General features: G+C 35.5%; 1 protein-coding gene across 5 annotated transcripts in view; it reads left to right on the top strand.

Moving 5' to 3' along the window:
• The window catches only part of NR3C2 (nuclear receptor subfamily 3 group C member 2), a 440,138-nt gene that overhangs the window by 278,284 nt on the left and 137,272 nt on the right, over positions 1-24,582 (top strand). For all 5 annotated transcript variants that reach the window (XM_069105493.1, XM_069105492.1, XM_069105491.1 and 2 more), the window contains exon 4: positions 20,647-20,763. In XM_069105493.1, coding sequence (XP_068961594.1) covers positions 20,647-20,763 — 117 coding nt within the window. The remainder of the gene's footprint in view (positions 1-20,646; positions 20,764-24,582) is intronic.

Below are 24,582 nucleotides of genomic sequence, written 5' to 3'. Positions count from 1 at the left end.
GAAATGACAATGATATAAAAAGACACTGCTTGGGTCTTCATTTTATCACTCGTGAAATGATACTCCTAAGAGTGTGGCACAACAAAAAAAAGAGATGAAGGAAACTTGATCTGCAAAGGCAATTAGGTTGAAATTGGTTAGAAATTAGAACTATTGATTTGAACTAAGGGGAGGAGGAAAAGAGAGGAAGAATTTGATGACTAAATAAAGTAAAAGAAGTCAGTAAGATAAGTAAAACTCAAAAAATTATTGGGAAAAGTTTATAAAGAGGTGGGGCAAAAGTTGGAGATGAAGAAGAGAACTTGTGGAAATTGGGTTGCCTCAAAGTAGATTAAATAAAACTAACAATAGCGACAAAATACTGACTTAAAAGAGGAAGAAAAACAAAAAAAAATTTCAATTAAGAAACCGCCCCCTACAAAATTAGAGACACGAAGGAAAGTATAAAAGCTGGTATGAAACTTAACATGAGGGGGAAAGAAACTAAGATCTCGTCTCCTGGTCCCACCAATCCTTGGCAAATAGAGGGAGAAGAAATGGCAGTGTAGTCAGGCTCAAAGATCACTTCAGACAGTGACTGCAGCCATGGAATTAAAAGACAGTTGCTCCTTAGAAGGAAAGCTACGACAAATGCAGAAAGCATACTGAAAAGCAGACATCCTCTTGCCATCTTGTTCATATAGTCAAAACTGTAGTTTTTCCAATAGCAATGTATGGCGACTATAAAGAAAGCCAAGTGCTACAGAAAGCTGAGTGCCTTCGAATCAGCACTTTACAATTGTAGTGATGGAAAAGATTTTTGAAAGTCCCTTGGACAGCAAGGTCAAATCAACCAATGCTTAAATTAATTCAGGCTGAAACTTAAATACTTTGGCCACATAATGAGAAGACAGGGTTCAGTGGAAAAGACCCTGATGTTGAGAAAGATTAAAGTCAAAAAGGAAAAAGGGATGACAGAAGATGAGATGGATAGATAGTGTCATGGAAACATCAAACATGAACTTGGACAGACTTAGAGAGATAGCGGAGGATAAAAAGGCCTGGCATGCTATGGTCTATGGGGTCACAAATAGTCAGACATGACTGAATGACTGAACAATATAAAGGGAATTCAAAAGGCAGAGATGAGGAGGGAGAACATTTCAGACAGAGGGGGTGGCCAGTGAAAATTCCAAGAGATTGGGGATGGAGTATAAGAAACTTGTATGAGAAATCTTGTGTGAAAAACATCAGGAGGCAAGTATCACCAAATGAGTTTGTTTGGACAAAACATTTCATGATATGTATCTGCCTGAACCCAAAAATGTATTTGTGTACCACATTGCCTCTCTTACCCCTTCATCAAAATATCTGTGGTATTTCTCTTCACATTTTTTTTCCTCTTTACTTTTTTTTCTGTGAGTTACCAAGGACAACGAAAACATCAAAATGAAGTTGTTACACACGCTGAATGATTTCTAGGAAATTAAGAGTTAAAATTCATAGTTAAACATAAGAGAAGAGGAAGGAAGGGAGCAAGCATTTATTAAGTACCTATTGTGTCCCAGGCATTGTGCTAAGAGCTTTACAAATATTATCCCCTTTGATTTGCAAATCTCAGAATATCTCGTATCAGCAAATTTTCCAAAATTCTTTATCAGCTACATTGCTGTTATTTTTAAAAATAAATTAATATAGCACTTTAATGCCAGAAATGGAAAGCATGGTCTTCTAAAATGTTGCATGAATGAATTAGTACTTCAAACATAGACCTCACAGATGAAGTCGGATAATCATTCTTTTTCAAAGAAATCGGAGTTGAATAAAAATTCTTCTACACAAATGGTTACTAGGAGAAGATAAAGGAAATCTCTTGACTAGCTATGGATTTTTTTTATTAAAAAAGGCCTAACAGTGTCTTAGGGATGGATGTGATCAGCATACTGATCAGCATAAACAAGAGTATATGGAAAACTTCACCATCTATCATGAATCGTTCTTCCATTTAGACTTTGAACAAGATACTTTCCATGACCCTTGTCTTTGGTGAGTATCTGTTTCTCTGTATTTGAACCAAATTTCAAAATCCAATAATATTATGAGCTGCAGTTACCTAAAAAGATCAAATATTTTTAGCATATTCTCATGGTAAATCAGTATTTTTGTTTGTCACAAAAGAATAGATGTCCATTTTGGGGGTGTGGTTGGAGATACAGTAAATAACAGTGGTGTGTTGGATGTTTGGCTCAGTTTAAGTTCAAAAGCCAATTAATATTGACTTTCAAAAGCATTAGGATTACAAGCTCTAGATGAATCTACTGTTAAACTGCCATTCTGTTCATTTCATTTCCTCAGTAGGATGTTCATTTGTTCATCAGATTTTGCACATGGTACTTGTATTAATATATTTTGTTGTATTTGCAGCTGCTAAAGCACAGTTATTGAAAGTTTTTTTAAAAACATTCCTAATTATCTCAAGAAGTCAAACTGGAATTTTCACAACTTATATGTGATTTGTTAGATCATGTGGATGAAACTCAGTGTTTTTCTAAATGAATGTCTCTGACAGTTTCAGCTAAAGAAAATTAAGGGCAATTCCTCCTGAATTCCCAAGTCTATCTTATGAAAACTTGTTCTCATCAATATCTTTCTTAGGTGTGGTGTCGTTTTGTAATGGATTATCTTTAGCAACATTAGAATGTGGAGCAAGGTGTAGACGGAGCTAAATAAGCATCTCTATCATATAACACAGTAGTGTTCTGTTCGATAGCCATCTGTTGTTTTAGTGAAAAACAATCTCCCCTATGAGACTGTTTGTTATTTCCCTGACTTGTTGTTTTCCCCCACCCCAATTATCTTGTATTTTCTTTGTTTATATTTATTTTTTACTATGCCTATCTGTTTCATTGTTCTTTTCTGTCGTTTTAATATATATATATATATATCTTTAAACACTTTACATAATCTATCTTAAAGAGTACACTTCAATGACTATTAGCTATATTACAATCACTATTAGTGTGGGAAAATAAAGAAATAAAGCAGTCCAAACCCATAACAATACAGGATGAGACACATAAAGTACAAGGTAAAGCATGGTCTAACATGAAAAATAGCATCAAGAACTGACAAAGTATTTCTGAGTGTGTACACACACACATACACACAACTCATGTGCTGAGAAGCAGAATTTTTTTGAATTACAGAAATTCCCAAATGGATATGGAGTACTACAACACAACTTTGTACAATGCCATACATTATGAAAGGTTATGAAATTTGGTTAAGAGGTAGAGATTTTTTTTAAGTGCTTCAGTGGTTTGGGAACTCTCCTGATTTCAACTCCATTGAAAACCTTTGGGTTCTAATCAAAGCCAGACTTTGAAAAGTGGTCTTTTAATATCCAATGTGATGAAAGTGTGGTTTCATAAAATATTTTAGAATATGTCTCAAAATCTTATGAACTGAATGCTAAATCATGTAAAATAAATGATTGGAACTAACAAAGGATGTATTCAATATTGAAGTTTTTTTAAAGATGTAAAAAGCTGCAAGGTTTATTTTGCAAGTGAATACATTTTATTATTTTGCTTTGTCCAGTTATTTGGACATGGTTTTATATATGAAAAAGGTTATTTTCACTTTATCATGCTTTCCTTAAAGTTTATCCTCCACTCCCCAAAGTGCTTTCATATTTTTGAGTGTAGTAGCCATTATTCTTTTCGACCATTAAGCTGTATGAGTTAGATGCAGACAGTTGTTATAAACTTACTTTTGTTAATTATCAGAAAGATTTTAGTTCAGTCAGTTAAGATACTCACTGCCTACCAGTCTAACTATAAGGAAGCCATCATTCCTTCCACTCATACCCACTCCTGCTATGTTAGAGTTCAAGAACATGGGGTCCATGGACTTTCATGAAATGTAATGAATACCATTGAGACCAGTCTGGAATTGGATTACAAAAATTCATTTGCATAAGTCCTACAAACCTTGTATGAGGGTTTCATTTTAACTTTAATCAGAACTCCATTTAAATAATTGAAGATATTTTAGGCAGAGTGAATGACTGAAATTTAATGTATTTTTCCTTATATTGTAAGATTGCATTGACTTATAGGTTGAGTGTGTATGAAAGATCATATGATTTTGAAATACTGCATAATGCATTGCTTTAATTTTATATAAGGTGGATATATTCACTATGGAATATTATGAATATTGAAATGGAAAACTTGTTTTAATCTTTATGAAACATATAATATCAAACAACATCAGCATATCAGGGGTCACTTTGTATATCTTACAGTTTATCCTGCTTCCCAAAGAAGTCTAAACCTGTGTTTTATGGCTTTCCTTTGACATATTTTAGCAATTAAAAATCAAATTAAAATTATACTTTTTCCTCTTAGATCCCTATGTACTTTAGCAAATTAAAGTAACTGCCCAATACCATTTTCTAACTTTTCTTCAGCATCATTGGATACCTCAAATTAATTCTCCTACTTTATTGACTTATTAAATGTTGTACTTTAAGTGTGTATCCACAATTTGGTTTCTTGATAATATGTACTATTAAAATATTTCCAAACCATGCTTATCCTCTTCATTTAGACCAAGGGATCTTAACCTAGACCTCCAAAGGCTCTATGGATAAGAGAATCTGTGAATTTCAGTTTAATTGGTTTCCATTGTAATTCTATGTATTTTATTTTTGCATTTAAAACCATTATTCTGAAAAGGGGTCCCTTGGTGTATCAGCAAGCACCCCAGCGTCCCCAGGGTGGCTGCCAACACAGGTTCTTGGATCTGCTTTGATAAAGGCAGTTTACCTAGTTCAGGGGAAAAAGGTCAGCACTCCGAACTTCAGAGTATACAGACAGAACAGAACTAGGTAAATGATACATGTTTGACTGATTAAAGTACGCTTGTTAACCCATTTTGAGTTGCTTTCCTTTAACAAAGCAGATCCAACAATCTGTGTTGGCAGCAACCCTGGGGTGCTTGCTGCTACACTTGGTACAGAAAATATTAAGGACTCCCAATCTAGACTCATTAATTTTCTTATTCTTTCCATTGACCACACATAGCCAAATTATGTAATACAAAAATACTGTAAGAGAGACTTGAGGAACACATCCTCATAAAACAAAGCCTCTGTGAGCATAGTTTGTTTAGTTGAAGAAGATTTGGAGGAAAAAATTTTCCCTAGGCTTGTCTGTGTATAGCTTTTGAATCACTGGGCTGGGCAACTGTCCTGAGAGTTATTCAGCCCCTTTTCCTCTCCTTTGTGCCATTCAGACTGGTTCCTGTGATTTGAAAGGTTTAAAGAAAAGCAGCTTCCTTCAAGAGATTAGGAAATACACTACAAAGATGTCCTCTGTACCCTGTATTATTTTTTCTTTGGTATGTTTTCTGATCATAAAGTGTGGGTAGGAAAACTTGGTGTCTCCACTAAATAGAAGTATCATTGTACTGCCTTTTCCCTATAATTGTATTTGACTTAGTTTCTCTAATCTCAGCAGCTCACCACTTAAAAACTCAATTTCTACCTCAGGGATATAGAGAGGTCTTTTAAAACTTTGACTTTTGGAACATGCAAACAACTCAGCCCAAAGTTGCCATTTTCTTCAAAGGTGGTTTGATCCAAAGAGCAGATAAAACTAGTATTTCCACATGTTACCCTGTGAAAGTGTTTGCTTAACTTTCTAACTCAGCCTTTGGGGGGTGGGCAGTGATTCTTTCTAGCAGTATCCTAAGGAAAAGTGGAGTATGTTGTCAATCTAGAAAATCCTGATGGATGTTTACTACTCATACCCTTGTACTAGTTGAATACACTGAAATCTCATTATGTGGAATGTGACCCTAGCATTGTCAACTAAGCACAACTTTACAATGGTCATAACCAGCCTAGGAATAATTCATGGATTCTCCCAGTGACCAACTACTTCGTCAAAAGACTAGCCTAACCACATTGCCATGTTGGCCACAGGGTAATTAATTTTTAAGCCACCACATTCTAAGGGAAAGTCTCCTAAAGCTGAGTGGAGTTGTCATCTGTTTTGGTGAGGGAAAACCCCATACTGGCAAATCACAGATCCTTTAAATATTGAAATATATATACATATATATATATACACACATATATAAAGTATTGTGCTAGGAGTTGGTAATAGTCTAATATGGTGGCCATCCTCTCAGTCTGACTTCTAATATCCTACCACTATTATATTATGACTTCCCTTTAATGTTATTTGATGTTGGCTTTAGTGTATAGACAGAATTAAGAACTTTATTTTGTTTTTAGTAAATTGAAGATGTTTCTACATTGTTTGTCATTTTATTCATTAACACCTTAAACTTACTATTTAAGGGTTTAGAAGGTTCTTTTCTATCTTCACAACAATTATTTATTAGCACCATATACACAGACCTATCAAGAAGACAAAGATGACTGACTATAAGATTCCTGAGTAAAACTAAAGTGAACCAATTTTATCAATAAAATGACTGAAATAACAGTTAATTCAGAGTAAACCTTTTAATGATGGAATTAGATAAACAATACTAAATTGCTTTATGTTTGCCCATTTTGTGAGTGAAAAAAACCCTGAATCATCTGAAAAATGGTTGGTTCAGTCTTACTGTCTAGACATTACTGGTGTCTGACAAATGTTAGACACCATTATTTTGACAAATGGAATACAGAGCTGGGAAAAACAGGGCTATTTCTGGCCTTACAAGCTGTATTTTGTTTACCCCCATCCTACTTCATATGGTCATGATGTAAAGCATTAATTACAGTGCAGTTCTTGCCTTCATATTCTTACAAGTGAAATCAGATCTTCTCACATCATTTCTATATTTCCTTTGAATTAATTCACTAAATATTTATTGAGTACGAGGTATGTATAAGGTGTTTAATTGTTATGTCACACTGAAGCCAACAAGGCTTAGTGGGGTGCCCTTTGGACCTTTTTTAATGTTGGAATAAGAAAGCACAACTGCTTTCGAGGCTGTTAAACTGAGTTTGACCCACTCAACACAGTGGCATTGGGAAATTGGAACAGCTGTGAGAATTGGCAGCAAGTAAGAGGAAAGAGGAACAGGTGAACTGAACACAACGTTACAAGTGAGCCAATGTGATTTAAAAACCACCTCAATGTAAAAGTTATGCTACCTGTAGATAGCATTTTAATGTTTACAAAGCACCTTTCTCACAATGTAGGAGTGAAACAGTCATCCCCATTTTACATATCGGAAAACTGAGGTTTAGTAGGGTCCAAGCCTAGATGTAAGCCAGATCCACACCCAGTCTTTTTTCCCCTGCTGTATAATTGTTAAAATGATTCTGAAAGCTTATAAGGAAGTGGGTATCACTTTTAACTTCCTGACCAGTTCATTCAGATCTCCCAGGAAATACAATGTACATTGGCATAATGAATGTTGCTTTCTACTCAGTGTTTCGAGCTGGATTGAGAGTAGGAGTTCTTGGTTCAGATCCTGCCTTTGACACTTATTAGTTGTGTGACCATGGACAAGTCACTTGAGCTCTCCGTATCAGTTTCCTTATCTGTAAAATATAGAGACCTGTATTACCTCTCTTACAGGGTTGTTGAGACTCAAGAGTTGAGATATTCTATAGTTGTGCTTTACAAACTTTCAAAATGCTATGTAACTGTCAGATGTCATTTCAAAACATTACTTCTCGCAGTTGCTATTTAGGATTTCTATCATCAGCCTTTGGAGGGAGGGATTTAGCCACCAGTCACTACAATTACTAGTCACAACCCAATTACCAAAGGATTTGATGAGGACCCCCATACTCATATATGGAGGGGAGGAAGCCAATATGGATCCTAGGTTGTGGTCTTCTGCCCATCTAACGTGAGGTGTTATACATAGTAAACACTATGTGAATGTTAGCTGTTGTTATGCTGCTGCTGCATCCCATCAATGACTAGTACCAAAAATGAGAACATATCCACATAAACACATAGGTTTCTGGGTGACATAATGGATAGTGTATGGGATATGAAATCAGGAAGATCTGAGTATGAATGCTACTTTAGACTCTCATTAGCTGTGTGATGCTGGCAAGTATTGAGCCCTCTGTGACTATTTCCTTATTTGTAAAATGAGGATAATAACATTACCTCTCTCACAGGGTTATTGTAAGAGTCAAATGAGTAAACTTGTAAAGAATTTTGTAAACTTTAAACTACTATATAAATGTTAACTATAATTTTCCATGTTTCTTAGCCCTTTCATATGTTCTGCTAGCAGACTGAAATTTTTTCATTAAGCATATTTATAAATTAGGGGTAGGAGAGGATTTAAAATGATTTTTCTAAATGATTTTTCATGGAATTTGCATCTTATTGAACAAATTATTTTATGCCAATGAACATATTGCAATTCTTTTTGAGCCTAAGTTCTTAACATTTTCTGTGTCATAGATTCCATTCTGGCAAAGCCGGTGAACCCTTTTCCAGAATAACGTTTTTAAATGCATCTAATAAAATATATAGATTACAATGGAATTCAGTTAAATTGAAAGTCAGCAAAATATTTTAATCAAGTTTACAGAACCCAGGTAAAGAATATTTTTTCCAAAGACTTGCATGAACTGATACTGAGTGAAGTAACAGCAATAACAGCAATATTGTGCAGCAACCAATTTTGTTAGACTTAGCTCTTCTGATCAGGGATCTAAGACAACTCCAAAAGATTCATGATGGAAAAGCTGTACACATCCAGAGAAAGAACTACAGAGTCTGAATGCAGATTGAAACATATTATTTTCTCTCTTTTTTGTTGCTTTTTGTTTTTGTTTTCTTTCTCGTGATTTTTCCCTTTTGTTCTGATTCTTTTTTCACAACATGGCTAATGTGGAAATATGCTTAGTATGATCATACATGTATAGCCTACATCAGATTGCTTACCATATTGGGGAGGGGGAGAAGAGGAAAGGGGGGAAATTTAGAACTCAAAATCTTATAACAGTGAATGTTAAAAATTAAAAAGAAAGAATATTTTTCCTAGAGGATAGTTGTTCAAAATAGTTGGATAGATTGCATGTATCAGATTTTGTGGCCTGATGAAAAATTTTGAGGTCTGAAAGTGTTTTTTAGGGGAAAATTGTTAAGAGTTCTATAGTTTGAGCTCTTTTTCACTTGATAGTTGGTATTTTAGTGATTTGAAACATATGGAAATTTTCTTAAAGTTTAAAATATGTCTAAGTATACATGCATAATAGATTGTGCATGTGAAATTTTCTGCTTCAGTTATCAGTGCTGTAACCTGAGAAGCATTTTAAAGCAGTTAATTTCATTAATCTGCAACTGTTTTTTCTAGCAAAGACCTATAATGCATCCTTCTAAATTCTTTTTCAAAGAGCTTTGTAATTCTTAGCCTCTTATGTAGGGATAGGGATGTCTTGTCTTCCTGCACAGGGATAGCTACCTTTCCTGTCAATCGCTAATCCATGTTTCACTTAATCCACCAGAGATTATTTTTTAGACAACATTGAACTCATTTGAGAATAAATTAATCACTGTAGTATCCTCTTGGTTGTTTGAGTCCTGAATCTCAGAACATTGCAGCTAGAAAGGACCTTACAGATTATCTACCAGGGGTGGGGAACCTGCAGACTCGAAGCCACATGTGACCCTCTAGGTCCTCCGCCTTTGGAGGAAGGGATTTAGCCACCAGTCACTACAACTACCAAAGGATTTGATGAGGACCCCCATACTCATATAGGGGGGAGGAAGCCAATATGGATCCTAGGTTGTGGTCTTCTGCCCATCTAACATGAGGTATTACACATAGTAAGCACAGCCCTTTGACTGAATCCAAACTTCACAGAACAAATCCCCTTACTAAAATGATTTGTTCTGTAAAACTTGGGTTCAGTTAAAGGGCTGTACTTGAGGACCTAAAGGGTCACATGTAGCTTTGAGGTCACTGGTTCCCCACCCCTGATATGCCCTCATTTTGTAAATTAAGAAATTAAGTCGAAGAGAAAGTTAATTCTGGTCGCTGAGTAAGAGAGTTAGCTAGGACTCCTATTTCTCTTTCTGGGATTGCAATCCTGGCACCAAATTTGCTTATCTCTGCAACCATTGGTGTGTTGTGATTTTGTCATTATTCTACTTAGCCTCTGGTAGTCTAAGGATCTTGTGACTGCCTGATGCATTCTATTTCTTTAATAGTAATGATTTGAATTCCCTCAGATAGCTGAGGTCTTGTTACAGTAAAGTACAATGTTCTAAGAACATTAAACGAGTGACTACCATTTAATGTTCTAGGACTTAACTGTTTCCACCTGAAAAGTTTTCCTTGTTCCTTGATGTGTTTCCTTGTTGCATACCATAATAAATATTTCCAAGGTTAAATACCTTAGTGGCATCTTGCCATTGTGAAATATTTTCTTTTCCTTGTAGTCTTTTATTACAGAATGGCTTGGAATATTTAATTATCATGACTTGCTTTTTCAATTTAAACTTTAGTGATTTAAAAGATGTCAAAATAAACAATACCACCTCAAAACAACAAGAATGTCCATATGAAAATTCCATTTTTATCCACTTGTAAAGAACTTTTGAAAACTTAGAGAAAAAAAGCAAGTCAAATGTTGACTTCTAAAATGAATCTTGAGATCATTAAAACCCTAAATGCCAAAGATTTTTTGTTTAGAGGAAAGCAATGTATACCTCTGAAGGATGTATTTTTCATGTCTCAAGCTCACTCATAAACCTTAGCAGTAGGAGATCATTGTTCATTACTTTTATTATGGGCAGACTGAACTGGTTTAAACTGAGCAGAGGAAGTTAATTATCAAATGTTTTAGTTGGCTCTAACAATGAATAACTACTTCTTGTCAGAGACTCACTTACTATATGTGCAGTATTCTTGGTAAGGGGGTGCAGGAGGTGGGTGTTGGGATGCGGAAGATGGGAAATTGTCCATCAGAATCTGCACTGCAGAATTCAGTAGGACTGCCTTCATCTGTTCCCCAGGTTGCTCTAACCAGTTCAAGAGCAGTTAAACAAGGTTATGTAATTGACATGTGATGTCGCCCAAAATAGTGACTGCAAACATAGGCTGCTGTTGCTGGGCGGTTGTCAACTATTTAAAAAAAAAAATCGTTTAGCAGCACAACAAATGGACCTTTAAAAATGAAAAGGAAATATAAATTAATTTTAAAAGGTTTGGGAAAACTGTATTTCTTACTCTGAAAAATGAACAGTTCTTTTAGAAATAAGAATGTTTGTGCCACACTTTAATTGTAGACTTTGTTGGCTATCTTATGGGTAACCTAGTGAAGAGATCCTACTTTAAAAAAAACAACAACCAAAAAAGCCTACAACAACCTCAACTCTTGTTTCCTTACTGAAAAGTAGATTTTTCTACCCCATTTATGTGAATCATTTTGGGTTTGGATGCTAGTGTGTGACTTGTATGATGAATTTCACAACAAGCACAATACAAATAGCATTAGATCATAAAACCTTAAATGCGTTAATATATTTTTCATTTAACATTTTGCAACTGAGATCTGGTAAAATAATTACATTTCACATAACCTGGTAACCATGAAAGTAAGGCTTTGGATGATAGTTGATAAGATATAATGATTAAAATTATTTGGCATGGTTATTCCAGGAGGAAAGAAAACAGTGGAGTATTTTAACAGGAAAAAAAAAAAAACAAAGGCTAGAAAGGTGATTTCATATCACCAATAGGCATGAGCCCTAGTGTTTTAGACTTCCACAGTTCCTGGGATTGTAACATTTTCCTGGATTACTGAAGTTCCAAGAACTCCAGTAATAGGGAGCTAAGTCAGGGATTTTTGATGCCACAAGGACCTGGGCAGCCAAGCAATCAATGAGTCAAACAGCATTTATTAAGTTCCTACTATGTGCCAGGCACTGTGCTAGGTGCTGAGAATTAAAATGTTGAGAGGATTCTTGCCTTCAAGGAGCTTTTGCTTTCCTGCTTTATAAGGCACAAACATGAGATCAAAATTTCTGGGTTTCAGCTTGCAGCCTGAGGTCAGGGTTGTGTCCTGAATCATAGACACTCCAGGTTAAAAGGAAGATCGAAGTTCTTGAAATAAAACTATACCTGAGAAAGATTACTCTTACAATGTCCTTAACAGTGATCATCTATTTTCCACTTCAACTTTTTTGGAGATAAGGGACTTAGTGCCTCAGAAAGCAGTTCATTTTGCTTTTGGACAGCTCTCATGGTTCAGAAGGTTTTTTTCATATTGAGATTTCTACAATTTCCATCTCTCACACCTTGTTCTGCCCTCCAGGATCATTATAACAAGGATAATCCCACTCCTGTACTGTACTGATTTTCCTCTTTTTTTCCTCTGGCTTCCTTTCGTCTTCTCCCTTTCTAACTGAGGGCTTTCTCTAAGTCTCAATACTTAGCCATCTACTCTATTTTTTCCTCTATACTCTCTCCCTGAAGTTGTTTGGACAGGGGCCACAACCATCTGTTATGTGTATCAGATGTTAGGAAAACGGAGTCTGGATTTGTATCTTTCAGAGTTGAGATCTATGTATGCATATGCATGTATGTGCACATAGATTTCTAAAATCCATGTATTGCTTTGGTCCCATACATCCATGTTTATGTGTATGTGTACAGCACTGAAGTCCCAATGCCTTATGATGGCACAGACATGACCTCAGTTTTTCAAAAGTGATATTACTAATATAGAAGCCCTGGCCAGTCCTGCCAAGCTATGCAGGATGTTCAGCAACAGATTGTATGTCTGTCATCTAGACATTTTAAGGTCATTAGGAATATTAACAATAATAAACATTATTCTCTAATGTGTAGAAAGTTTTAGGGTTATCTGGAGAGTTCCCTCTCCAGTGAAATCCTGCTTTTCTTAAAGTACCAACCAGAAGTATTAGAGGGTTTGAGAGAAAGCAAAGTGTTATGGACCTTATTAGTCTTGGAACCAGAGAGATGAGATAGAAATCCTAGTTTTAACACTAAATTCCTGGGTCACTATGGACAATTTAGTCAATCTCTTTGAGATTGTTCCTTGATCACTAAAATGGAGTTTAGTTTGCAAAGTTTACAAATACCTTATTTGGTTCTCACAACGACCCTAAAAAAATAGGTGCTTTTATTATTTACACTTTACAGATAAGGCACTGAGGCAAGCAGAAGTTTATTGACTTGTCCAGGATCACACAGCAATTAAGAGTCTAAGGCCCAATTTGAACTCAGGTCCAGTGCTTTACCCACCCTACTAAGCTACTTAATTCCATGATTGTGAGGAAAACACTCTAGATCTTGGAGTGCTATTTAAATTTCAGTAGTTGTGCTATGTATACTGATGGGCTATAAATTAGAATAATGATAACTTCATTTCTCTCCCTTTTTAAAAAAGAATTAGTTTTAAATAACTTAATGTGTATTCCTTGTATTTTGGTACAAATATAATGCTTTTGAACTTTCCTGAATGAGAAAAGATATAAACTATTTGAAATGTTGCATTGGTTATTATCTGATTCTATGTGTATACATAGATATATAAATATTGTTATTATTTCCCATATTTCCACAGGACAGTCCTATTCTTAAGACTCCCCGCCCTCTTATTTTTTCCAGTAGTTTTAAGTATAAGCAGCTATGTGAACCTGATTCTCACTGGGCAAAGTATCTTGGCCCCGAGTGTTGGGTGTTCTGCTGGATGTATTGCTTTGCCAGCTGGATATTCTCTTCTGCCTCCAGCCTTTGACTCAGCTTTTTTCAGAAGAACCCAAACCCTTTTCTTACAACCTGCAGCCTTTTACTTCTGCCCTCTTGGAGCTTTGTCAGTCCTTCAATAAGTATTTAGCACCTAGTAGGTGCCAGGGACTCTGCTGAACACTGGGGATACAAAAAGGGACAAAAGAGTGCCTATCCATAAGGAGCTTTCAGTTGAGACAACATGGAAATCTATACATACAAAGCAAGCTATATATACAGGATAAACAGGAAATGATAGAGAGAAGGCACTGGAATTAAGCAGTTGTGAAAGGCTTTCTGTGGAAGGTGGGATTTTAGTTGGGATTGAAAGAAAGTCAGGGAGGTCCGTAGTCTGAGCAGGGAGGGAGAGCATTCCAGTCATGGAAGTACAGCCAGAGAAAATACCCAGGGCTGAGAAATGGATTGTCTTGTTTGTGGAACAGCCGGGAGGCCAGTGTCACTAAATCAGAGAGTACCTGGTGGGGAGGAGTAAGCTGTAAGAAGACTAGAAGGTAGGAGGAGGCCAGGTAATGAAGGACTTTGAATATCAAGCAGAGGATTTTGTATTTTATTCTGGTGGTGTTTGGGAGTCACTGGAGTTTATTGAGTGTATTGAGTACATTATTGAGTGCACAGACCTGCTCTCTAGGACAATCTCTTTGGTGGCTGAATAGAGTGGGAAGAAACTTAGGCAGGTAGGACCCCCCCCCACCCCCGAAGCAGAATCCAGGTATGAGGTGATGATATGCTACACAAGGGGAGTAGTAGAATCTTAGGAGAGAAGGGAGCATATCTGAGAGATGTTGCAAGATTAAAACCACAGACCTTGACAGCAGGCCGATTATGGGGGAAGGGGTGTGTGAGAGATAGTGAGGAATCCAAATTGGGAGGTTTTAGGGGAAAAGATGAAGTTCTTTTTTAGACACATTGATTTTAAGATGTCTGTTGAAATCCAGTTTGAGATTTCTGAAAATTGTTGAAGAAATGAGTATAGAGGTCAGCAGAGAGGGTCGGGGAGGATAGGTAGGTTTGAAAATTATCAGCATACAGACAATAATTAAATCCATGATAACTGATGAGATCACCAAGCAAATACTATAGAGAGAAAAGAGAAGAGCATCCAGGATAGAACCTTTTGGGGCTTTATGGGTGTGACCAAGGTAAGGATCCAGCAAAGGAGATTTGAGAAGAGTGGTCTGATAGGTAGGAGAAACAGAGATCTTTATTCTGAGGTCGACCATCTCCCAAGCAGCAGAATCCTGAATCCGGTTGTCAAGCTGTCTTTCTCTTCTTGAATTTCTCAGCCCAGAAGGTTGAGCTTCTACTTCAGGATGGATTCAGTCCTGGTTCCTATAGCTATGTGCTTTTACCCACATTGCCAGTGTTGGGCCTGGGGGTGGGGAGGAATTTCCCCCCCCCCCCCCCCCGCTTTTCACTGTACTCTACAAGAGGCACAAGGAAAATGGTGAGTCAAGATCTGAGTCCTTTCTCCATAGCTAACTCTCAAATCTGAGACAATTCCTTCTTTTGATAAAGCCACTTGAGCTTCTTAAGGAAACCTTTCCTGATGATCTTGCCAACTGCTGGAGTCCTCCCTTCTTTAACTACTTTGTATTTATTCTGAGTATACTTATATTTGGACATATATTCTTCCCTGATAGGCTGAATTCCTTAAAAGTATGTATTGTTTCATTCTCTGTGTAACCACACAGCCTACAGAGTGGCTGGTATATAATTGGTGTTTAATAAGTGCTTGTTGATTGATTGATCATATGATTTTTATCTTCACTACAACTCTGTGAGGTAGCTTGTACTGGTGTATTCATTCAATTTTATAGATTAGAAAACTGAAACTTAACTTAAAAGATCATCAAGGGCACAGAAACAGGAAACAGCAAACCACTCCAGTATCTTTGCCAAGAAAACCCCAAATGGGGTCACAAAGAGTTGGACGTGACTGAACAGCAACAAACCGAAAAAGGACTCGAACCTAAGTCTTCTGACTCTAAATCTAGAATTCTTTCCACTTTTTAGCATGGTTTTTGTGCACATAATATTATCTGAAGTATTACAATTGTGTGGAAGGTACAGAAACTAGAAGTGAAATAATCATTTAAAGTGATAAGCACAATCTAGTATTATGTCTTAAAATACTATATAGAACTATCAGCTATTATCTCTACATCACCAGAATAAGACTATTGAAACTCATGAACCATCTGTGTTGGTTTTTAGTAGTAGCATTGTTTGAAAAAAAAATCAAAGATGATACAGGTAGAATCCTATTACAGTCCCATCACCATTATACTAAAGGACTCCTATACAACAGACGTGAAACCAATTAGTTCAGTTTTCTGGAGAAAAAAAATGCTAATGAGTCTCTGATTATAGATGCAGCCCCCATGTATGTCAGTCAGGTCTGCTTTGTTCCGTATTCACAAATGGCATCCCTCACCCTTATCTGTCTCAGATTCAGACCATTAGTCAAATAGAGGAAGAAAACTGAGAGTATGTATGGATCAGTACAATTCTATCAAAATCACTATATCAACACCAAAATCACATTTTCTAATTAGGGTAGGTGAGCGGTACCTTATAAAACAAAACAAAACAAAAAGCTCCCCCAAATTTTTATAATCAAAATACAGTAGACTAACTAGACTATGTACATCACTATTTTTATGTTTTCACTTTAATGAAGCCATAAAATATCTTCATACTGTGGTAGGCTTTATAAGTGTACCATTAGAACCTTGCATTGAGCACACGGCCCTCTGGGATTTGTAGTTCTTCATTGAGAAAGAGAATAACCTAAGGGCCTTGGAAGGCAATAGGGTAGAATTTTGGAGAATGACAGGGTGAGGATGTTGAGGGAAGGTATATCTTGCCCTCTGCCCTGTATTATCCCTGTCGTTCCCATCCCCCCTTTCTCTACATGTCTCCTTCACCTCTAGGAAGCTTCTCAGTACTGTTATCTATTCAGGGCTGTTCTATGGATCCATTCACCGTTCTCAGTTCCCAGAACAAATCTCCCTTCCCTAGCTACCAGTCCCCTCTATGTGTTGTCGCCCCGTCTTAGAATGCAAGCGTGTTGAGGTCAGGGCCTATCTCCCTTTTGTATTTATATACCAAGCACTATGTGCTTAGGTGCTTAATGAATCGAGACAAGTCAAGAAGCATTTATTAAATGTACACTATGTGTAGGCATTGTGCTAAGCACTAGGAATGTAAATACAAGAAAAAAGAAAGCTAGTTCTTGATTTTCAGGAAGCTTGCTTTCTAATGGTGGAAGATAATATATGAAAGTGAGCTGAAAAGAGGAGCAGGATGAAGGTATAAGGCTGGGTATGGTAGAGGAAATACCGTGGAGACGAGTCAGGAGTACAGCCTGGAGAAGAATGGATGCATTCTCCTTTATTCACTTGTCCCTTCAGAACTGCTGGGTGAAAACCAGCTAAATCTGAAAGGGTCACAGGCAGTAGACATAAGTAAAAAGTCATGCAAAAACCTGGTTAGAGAGTAGTTCAGAAGAAAACTGACAGTTGATTGCAAGCTCAGTAGAAATCAGCCATCTTATCGGACTACCAGAAAAGTCAGCAGGGTGATAATCTCATTCTAATCATAATTTATATCATCTTGTTTAGCAAAATGCCATGTTTTAATGGTGGCAGGTCCAAAGAAATAACAATGGAATAAGGAGACTTGTAACCATATCACTTGAAAGTACTCGGAATATTTAACCTGTAGAAGTGAAGATTTAAGAGGCATATGTATATGAAAAGCTGAAGGATTGAAACTTGTTCTGTGTAGATGTAGAGAGCAGAATGAAGACCAGTGAACTGAATTTGATGGTCACATGATCTTACAATTCTAAAATTATGTACATCTTTTTCATTTAAATTTTAGACCCCTTAATTCAGTCCCTGTAGCTTCTGTGACATAGCACATGCTTTTATCAGAGGTATTTGCAATACTTAATAAAACTGTGTTAAAATGTTCCACTTTACCTATAGGTCCTTGACACTTTGAAATATTCTTTTTAAAAAAAAACTAAATTTTATGTTTATTTTTAGTTTACATCATTCATTTCCACAAGATTTTGAGTTGCAAATTTTCTCCCTGTCTTTCCCCTACCCACCACCCCAAAACAGCAATCTCACTGTATACCCCTCCCCCACTCTGCTCTTTCCTATGTCCTCCCTCATTCCCCCTCCGAATTTCCGGTAGGGCACAGTGGATCTCTATCCCCCAGTGCCTATATATCTTATTTCCCAATTACATGTAAAATTATATATATGTGTGTGTGTGTGTGTGTGTGTGTGTGTGTATACACATATATTTAAATATTTTATTTTAAAACTTTGAATTCCAGATTCTTTCCCTTCCTCCCCGTCACCCATCCTCACTGGGAACATAAGCAATTCAATATAGGTTGTACATGTGTAGCTACGCAAAACATTTCCATAGTGGATATATTGTGAAAATCTTATTATATTTCCCTCCATTCTATCCTGCCTACCCCTTGTTCTATTCCTTACTTTGACCCTGTCCCTTTTCAAAAGTGTGTGCTACTAACAACCCTCCCCCCACCCAACCTGCCCTCCTCTCCATCATCCCCCTTCTCCTTACTTTTCCCCCTACTCTCCTATTTAGTGTGTATGTCATTCCCTCCCTAAGCCAAATACAATAAGAGTAAGGTTGACCCATTCCCTTTTGCCTTCCTATTCTTCCCCTCCATTGTAACAGTTTTCCCTTGCCTCTTCTATATGAGATAATTTACCCCATTCTGTCTCTCTCCATCTCCTCACATTATATTCCTCTCTCACCTCTCAATTTCACTTTTTAAGTATCATCCCTTCCTATTCAATTGGTCCTGTGCCCTCTATCTGTGTATACCTGTAGACATATATACACACACTCACATATGTATTCATACGCCCATATACCCTCCTATATAGACATATATACGTATACACACACATATATATACATATATATGTATATACATTTATATTCCCTTCAACTATTCTCATACTGAGAAAAGTTTCATAAGTTACAATTATTGTTTTTCCATGTAGGAATGTTAATAGTTCAACTTTGATAAGTTCCTTATGATTTCTTTTCCCTGTTTACCTTCTCATGCTTCTCTTGCTTCTTGTATCTGAATGTCAGATTTTCTATCCAACTCTGGTTTTTTCTTCAAGAAAGTTTGAAAGTTCTCTATTTCATTGAATGACCATATTTTCCCCTGAAACATGATACTCAGTTTTTCTGAGTAGGTGATTCTTGGTTTTAATCCCAGCTCCTTTGACCTCTGGAATTTCATATTCCAAGTCCTGTGATCCCTCAATTTAGAAGCTGCCAGATCCTGTGTTATCCTGATTGTGTTTCCACAATATTCAAATTGTTTCTTCTTGGCTGCTTGTAACATTTTCTCCTTGATCTGGGAATTCTGGAACCTGGCTATAATATTCCTAGGAGTTTTCATTTTGGTATCTTTCTCAGGACGTGATCGGTGAATTCTTTCTACCTCTGTTTTGCCCTCTGGTTCTAAAACATCAGGGCAATTTTCCTTGAGAATTTCTTGAAGTGAAATACTTTCTAATAGGAGAGATAACAACACATGAAAAGTTTAAGCTCTAGGTCAGATGGAAAAGTCCTATGGTTCTTAGGGTACAGTGGCAAAGCAGATGTTAACGAGTCTTCTTTAATGTCATTTCCACCAATAAAATGTGATTTTTCTGATGTCTAACCATTTAAGAGGATCAAGCACTTAGATGGCAAGAACTTTCCTTTTTGGTTCTTTATTAACTGTGGCTATGGCACCTGCAGACACACAGGCTGCATCTCCACCGGGATGACTTGCCAGGATGATAGACTAATGCACTGAGTTTGAAGTGTTACTATTCCCAAGGCTTTTGGGTTTAGAATCCAGGGCTGTGTCCATCAGGATCTGAGGGGAGATGATGGTCAAGGTGGAAGTGGTGGCTTGACTTTCCTGGCAAATGCTGCCCTCCTATTAGATGAGGAAACTGAAACCCAGACAGGTTAGTAGATAGTAGAGTGAGAGTTTGAACCTCCTCTGATTACCACCTACTACTCTTTCTACTGCACCATGTTGTATCTCAATTCCACAAATTTAAAATTGTATGGAATATTTGTGCAGAATGAATACATATACATATAAAATATAATTGGACCTTTATTTACATTATTAGAGACTCTGAATAAATATTTTGTGGTGACCTTGAAGATTCAATACAGCTTTCCTAGAATTCTGATTTTGATGATCTAAGTGTCATCTATATCTGAGTTACTATAATACTCAAGAATTATTTATACTTTATGTTATCATTAAAAATTATTCTTATATTATCATTAAAAACTAAAAAGGTTGAAATCTCTTATATCCATATCATACTATTATAGTTGTTAAAATAAATTCATAATAATAATAATTATTATTATAGCTAGTATTTTTATGGTGCTTTAAGGTTTACAAAGGACTTTACAGATAGCATCTCTTTATCCTCACAATATCATTGTAGTTAAGCTATTATTATCTACATTTTACAGATGGGCAAACTGAAGCAGACAGGGGACCTTGCCCAGGGTTACAGAAATAATAAATCTCTGAGCCAGGGTTTGAATTCAGGTCTTCCTGTCTCCTGTACTAGTGTCCTAGCGCTGCCTTGGACATCACATTATGGATGAAAAGGACCATATTGTTATTTCTGCTTATTTTAGAAAGAGTTTTCAGAATTAAGATAATATCTGATGGAAAGGAGCTTTCACAATTTGAATTGAATTGAACTGATTTCTGATAAAAAGTGAGAATCATATATTTTCAGTTGACTTAATGGAAATTTTAATTTATTTTCATGATCTTTTTTTTTCTTTATTCAGGGCAACACAATTACTTATGTGCTGGAAGAAATGATTGTATAATTGATAAAATTCGAAGGAAGAATTGTCCTGCCTGCAGACTTCAGAAATGTCTACAAGCTGGAATGAATTTAGGTGGTGAGTATTAACAGTTGTATGTTTAAATTTTAATAAGAAAAATGAATAAGAATTATCTAGTGCTTCTCTGAGCTTCACATTTAAAGTGCAAAAAAAGTACACAACGGTTAAATAATTCTTTTTAAATTCTAAATTATTTTGAGTAAATGTTTCATGTTTTTTAAAAAATGTGTAGGGTGAGGGTTTAGTATAGATGATTGACAGTTTTAAGATCTGTTTGGCACAGTGACATTGCCAGTGTTTATAATATGAACACTAAGCCTATTTTTTGAGCTCATATGGTCTGAATTAAGCTAGTAAGTTTTTAAAGTATACACACATATATTACTTGTAGAAATGCAAACATGCATATAACATAAGACTTCTACAATGCTTGAAACACATTTTAAGAATTATATTTCAAAATTGTATCAATGGTAGCTATAAGGTACAGGTTGATTTTTAACTTGCATCTACAGTAAGCTGTTAAGTGGGGTTTGGATTAGTGTTTGATTTAAAATTCATGTAATTTGATGTTAGTTGCTGTATGTGGCTTAGGTTTTTGTGGTTTGGGTAATAGGTTTTACTACAAAGGATTTCACTTGACTCTGTGATTAAAAGTAAAGAGTGTGAAATGAACTACATAGAAATTAGTTTCTGAGAAAGTATTTTTTCTTATCTATATTAGAATCTGCCTACTTATAATTCAAACATTTGCTAGGTATTGACTTTTTGTTTTCTTTTTTAAATCATCCTATAATTATAGGATTTTGAGCCAAAGGGGGATTTTAAATATTATCTATTCCAATTTGTTCATCTTAAAGATGCAAAAAAAAAGTTAAATTTTGGAGTTGATGAAAATTAAGAAATGACCCTATAGTGACACAAGTAGCTCAGAAAAAATTATTTTTAATATCAAGGTGACAAAACTATATTGGAACCTTTTCTTGTGACTTTCTTGATCTATTTATTCTGTACCTGTTTATTAAGGACTTTTTGTATGGAAAACACTCTTCTAAATCTGAAGTCCAGAGACCAAAAAAAAGTAGTCCCTGTCTTCAAGGAATTTAGATATAGTATTTATAGGTATAAGTGTATATAAGAGAAAGTATATAAGTAAATTTAAAGAGAGAGAGAAAATACTAAAAAAAAACTATAGGGTCCAAGAAAGACTGTTAATGTCAGGCTTTCTAAGTCAATATATGGCCCTCAGAGATTAATTTTTTTTTTTTAGTTTGACACCACTTGTCTAGACAATAGACAATTCTTCATCCAGTTGATTTTCCCTGTACTTACACATATATACCAATATATACATATAACACATGTATACTGTATGTACTATATATAATATACATACATATGCATGTCACATACATGTATATGTGTGAAACTATCTTGATTTTTGAGTGATCACAGATCTCGTTGAAGATGCTCTTTTATATTCAATTCTATAAAATATCCAAAAATATTTTCTTTCTCCCTATGAACATGAATATTCTGAATTTTTTAAATGAAAGAACATTTCAAATGCTGTTTTTAAAAGACACTATGTATTTATTATGGGTCATCAGTCTATTTAAATTTCATATATACAGAAATTATTTCAAAATTGAAAATAAGGCTAACTAGTTCATGTGATGTTACAGTATTTTCCAGTGTATTGTCTATTGTAATAAAATTCAGTCATGTTGAAGACCTATTTCTCCTTTGCCTATTGCTTATGTTGATGACAGTAATTCAGTAATATGCTTTTGTGGGTAAAAGTATAATTTTTCTTTAATCTTTTACAGAAAGCTTATGGTATATTTTGTAATTTCACTTTTATTATTTTTAGTTTGTGCCTGGAAGTCAAAAATTTTTGGAAGTAGTGTGATAAAGTTCATTTCTTTAATATGGAATATTTGACAATTTTGAGAAAATGAAAAAATGTAGATTAGATTCCCCTTCTATTTCTGTTTGAATATTACCTCCCAGTCTCTACTCTAGGCTGAGCTGAGCTGCTTTTCCTCTTCAAAGGTTTACTTTAGTCTGGCTCACATCACCCTTGGGATATAATCCAAAGGGGAATGAGAATTGAGTATTTTATTCTAAATGGCTTTTCTAGTGCTGCAAGATAGAGAACAAGATAAATGTAAAACTTCCTTTCCTGAGCTTGAAGTGGGACAGTGAAAAGCTATTTTCATCTCTCTTTCCACTGACCACCCTTGCCTTCCAACCCAAAATTTATTTTCCTTAACTCTTCTACCTCATTTATTCTGATGAGTGAGGAAGAATTAAGCAGAGAGAAAAGAGAAGCATATTATAATATCATTAAACTTATTTAATTATGTATATAGATATAAGCAAATATATTTCATAATATATTCATATAAATAAATTTAATAAGCATTTATTAAATTGAACATATGTTGGTAGAAGCCTCCTTAAAACAGTGGCAGTTAAACATTTTTGTGTCATAGACTGCATCTCAGGTGAATATTTTTAGTGCATAAAACAGAATGTTTAAGATTACAAAGGAAACCAGTTATATTGAAATATAATATTAAGAATATGTTCTTAAAAGACCAAGCTCAAATGCTCAAAGGGCTATAAAACTGTACATGCCCTTTGATCCAGCATAACCACTAATAGGTCTGTATCCCAAAAAGATCCAAGAAAAAGGAGGGGGAGACATATTTGTACAAGGGTATTTATAGCAGCTCTTTTTGTGGTGGCTGGGAATTGGGAGAATGCCCATCAATTGAGGAACAGCTGAACAAGTTGTGGTATACAATTATAATGGAATAGCATTATGCAATAAGAAATTATGAAAAGCATGATTTCAGAAAAATCTGGACAGATTTACATGAATTGTTGCAGATTGGATTGAGTAGAACCAGGAGAACATTTTACACAGTAGCAGCAATGCTATATGATGATCAACTGTGAATGACTTGGCTGCTTTCAGAAATACAGTGATTCAAGATAATTCCAGAGTACTCATGATGAAAAATGATATCCTCTTCCAGAGAAAGAACTGATGGAGTCTGAATGTAGACATACTATTTTTTCTCTTTCTTCGTTTCTTTCTTTTCTGTCCTACTTTTCTTCCACAAAATGACTAACATGGAAATGTTTTTTTATGATTACACATGTATAATGTATATCGATTGCTTACCATCTTGGGGCAGGGAGTTGAAGGAGAGAGTGAGAGAATTTGGAACTCAATTTTTTTAATGAATAGTAAAAGTTGTTCTTACATGTAATTGGGGGAAAATGAAATATATTTTTTAAAAGTTCACAGACTCCAAGTTAAGAATACATGTCTTAGAGTGACATTGGACCTTGTGATGAAAACTTTACATACATCTTACCTTAGGTCTTATCTAAGCTAGGCATTGCATTTTCATATGTAAAATCCCTTCAATCCGACACATCCTCAACCTCTCCAACCTTTTGAAATACCTGCTATGTCTTCTATACTCCAACCAAATTAAATGACCAATGTTGCCTAAATATTGTTTGTGCTTTTCTTCTCTATGCTTTTGTTCACACTGTTCCCTATCTTAGAATTTCCCTTTCCTCCTTCCCCCAATTCCTATCAATTCTTTAAAGCCTAACTTCAAATTCCTGTCTCCTCTGTGGAGATTTCCTTGATCCTCCCTCTGTTGGTAAAACCCTTTTCCCCCTTAGGGAAAGGAAAGGAGGGTATCAAGCATTTTTAATGTTTTAGGCACTTTATTAAGTAATCCTTAGACTCAGCATACTATTGCTTTGCACCACTGTAATATACTTATCATGCATTTTTGTTCATTATGGTTACCTGTTAAAATAGCTTTCTGTTAGACTGTAACCTCC

The sequence above is a fragment of the Petaurus breviceps genome, unplaced genomic scaffold, assembly GCF_028583685.1.
Source record: "Petaurus breviceps papuanus isolate PSGF00001 unplaced genomic scaffold, PetGlider_PUasm1.0 76, whole genome shotgun sequence".
Lineage (NCBI taxonomy): Eukaryota > Metazoa > Chordata > Mammalia > Diprotodontia > Petauridae > Petaurus > Petaurus breviceps.
The sequence above is the reverse complement of the archived record's forward strand: the minus strand, read 5'-3'. Positions and strand labels throughout refer to the sequence as shown.